The sequence below is a fragment of the Pundamilia nyererei genome, unplaced genomic scaffold, assembly GCF_000239375.1.
Source record: "Pundamilia nyererei isolate P.nyererei 1_Seehausen unplaced genomic scaffold, PunNye1.0 scaffold00675, whole genome shotgun sequence".
In the NCBI taxonomy this organism is placed as follows: domain Eukaryota; kingdom Metazoa; phylum Chordata; class Actinopteri; order Cichliformes; family Cichlidae; genus Pundamilia; species Pundamilia nyererei.
The window spans coordinates 89,350-90,609 of NW_005188076.1; the positions used below are offsets into that span (position 1 = coordinate 89,350).

A 1,260-nucleotide genomic window follows, 5' to 3' on the forward strand; every position below is an offset into this window, starting at 1 on the left:
TTGTCATTTCTCTTTATTACACATAACTTTAATGGGTTGTTACTGACATCTGGTGAGAATTTCATGACAACAGCACGTTTAGAAATATATTAACTTAGAAAATTGCTGACATGTGCAGTACTTATTTTACCCATTGTATTTCCTCTTTCTAATATTAACAACAGGACAACAGGATCAAAAAAGAAAGCAAGGACAAGCATCCAACATGCCAACCAAGAGAGGACGTCGGGCTGTTAAACTTTAACAATCTTGCTATTAATTTTTAAAATTTGTGTTACTCCAGTTAATTTTTAAACTCAGTTTTTCTTCGGATTTAACAGAAAACCACATCAGGTGGTTCAACGTGATAAAAAAATAACTGTTTGTCTTCTTTACTGAATTTACTGTGGAAAAGACAAATGAGTGTAAAGATATTAGTACTACATGGAAATTAGGTTAGACTATGTAAGAAATAATTGTTGTTTTATTATATGTTTTCCGGACCCCTTCCATGGTAAACATGAACTTATTTTGGTTTCTCTTGGTCACTGTATAGATAGCATACCCCACGGGGTCTACCTTGGGCTATTTTGCTATTTAGAGTGGGAATGTATGTATAAATATTTTACTTCTGAGCTAAGGGCATTAGCAGGAAATAAAATGTATTAACATTTTTAATAATGGAAATGACCATAAATTGTTGAAGAGCATGCTGATAAGTGAATAAATGTTTTGTTTGGGAAAATATTTGCAGATTCATTTCAGCTGTTAAATTGAGAATTTGCCTAAATAACCAGGAATGGACGGATTGAAGCATATTTTGTTCCACCAGTTGAATAATAATGGACAGTTTTTTCATATTTGATGCAATTAAATGACCTTTTACATTAAACCAATTCTTGCTGTTTTTATTTTTTACAATAACCATGGGCAGGCTGGGGTACTCGAGAAAACAGATGTATGAGTGCCACTTATGACTAGTCCTTTATTTGTAAATCGACTGTACTTGAATAATTGAGTTTCTACTGAAGTTTAAGAATACCCACATATTTTGTGAGGGATTATTCTGACGGGTCACCACAGCAGGTAGATCAGCATGTTTGATTTGGTTCTATTTTAGTGTTTGCTTTTGTTTGTTTTTTGTTTTTTAAATTTAAGCGTTAACTGTATTGACAGAAATACACTTCCATATGATTATATGTTTTGTGAAATTACAATACTCACACTACCTATCCATATCACAACATTTTATATGAGTACCACATATTGCTGTGGCCAAAC

The 1,260-nt window shown here is 32.5% G+C and overlaps 1 protein-coding gene across 1 annotated transcript in view; it reads left to right on the forward strand.

Annotated features, from left to right (window-relative positions):
- The window catches only part of LOC102193755 (deoxyribonuclease gamma-like), a 5,486-nt gene extending 4,615 nt beyond the window's left edge, over positions 1-871 (forward strand). Inside the window, exon 6 of the mRNA XM_005754834.1 lies at positions 165-871. Within this exon, the coding sequence (XP_005754891.1) occupies positions 165-244 (80 nt within the window). The 3' untranslated portion in view covers positions 245-871. The remainder of the gene's footprint in view (positions 1-164) is intronic.
- The last annotated feature ends 389 nt before the right edge of the window (positions 872-1,260 follow it).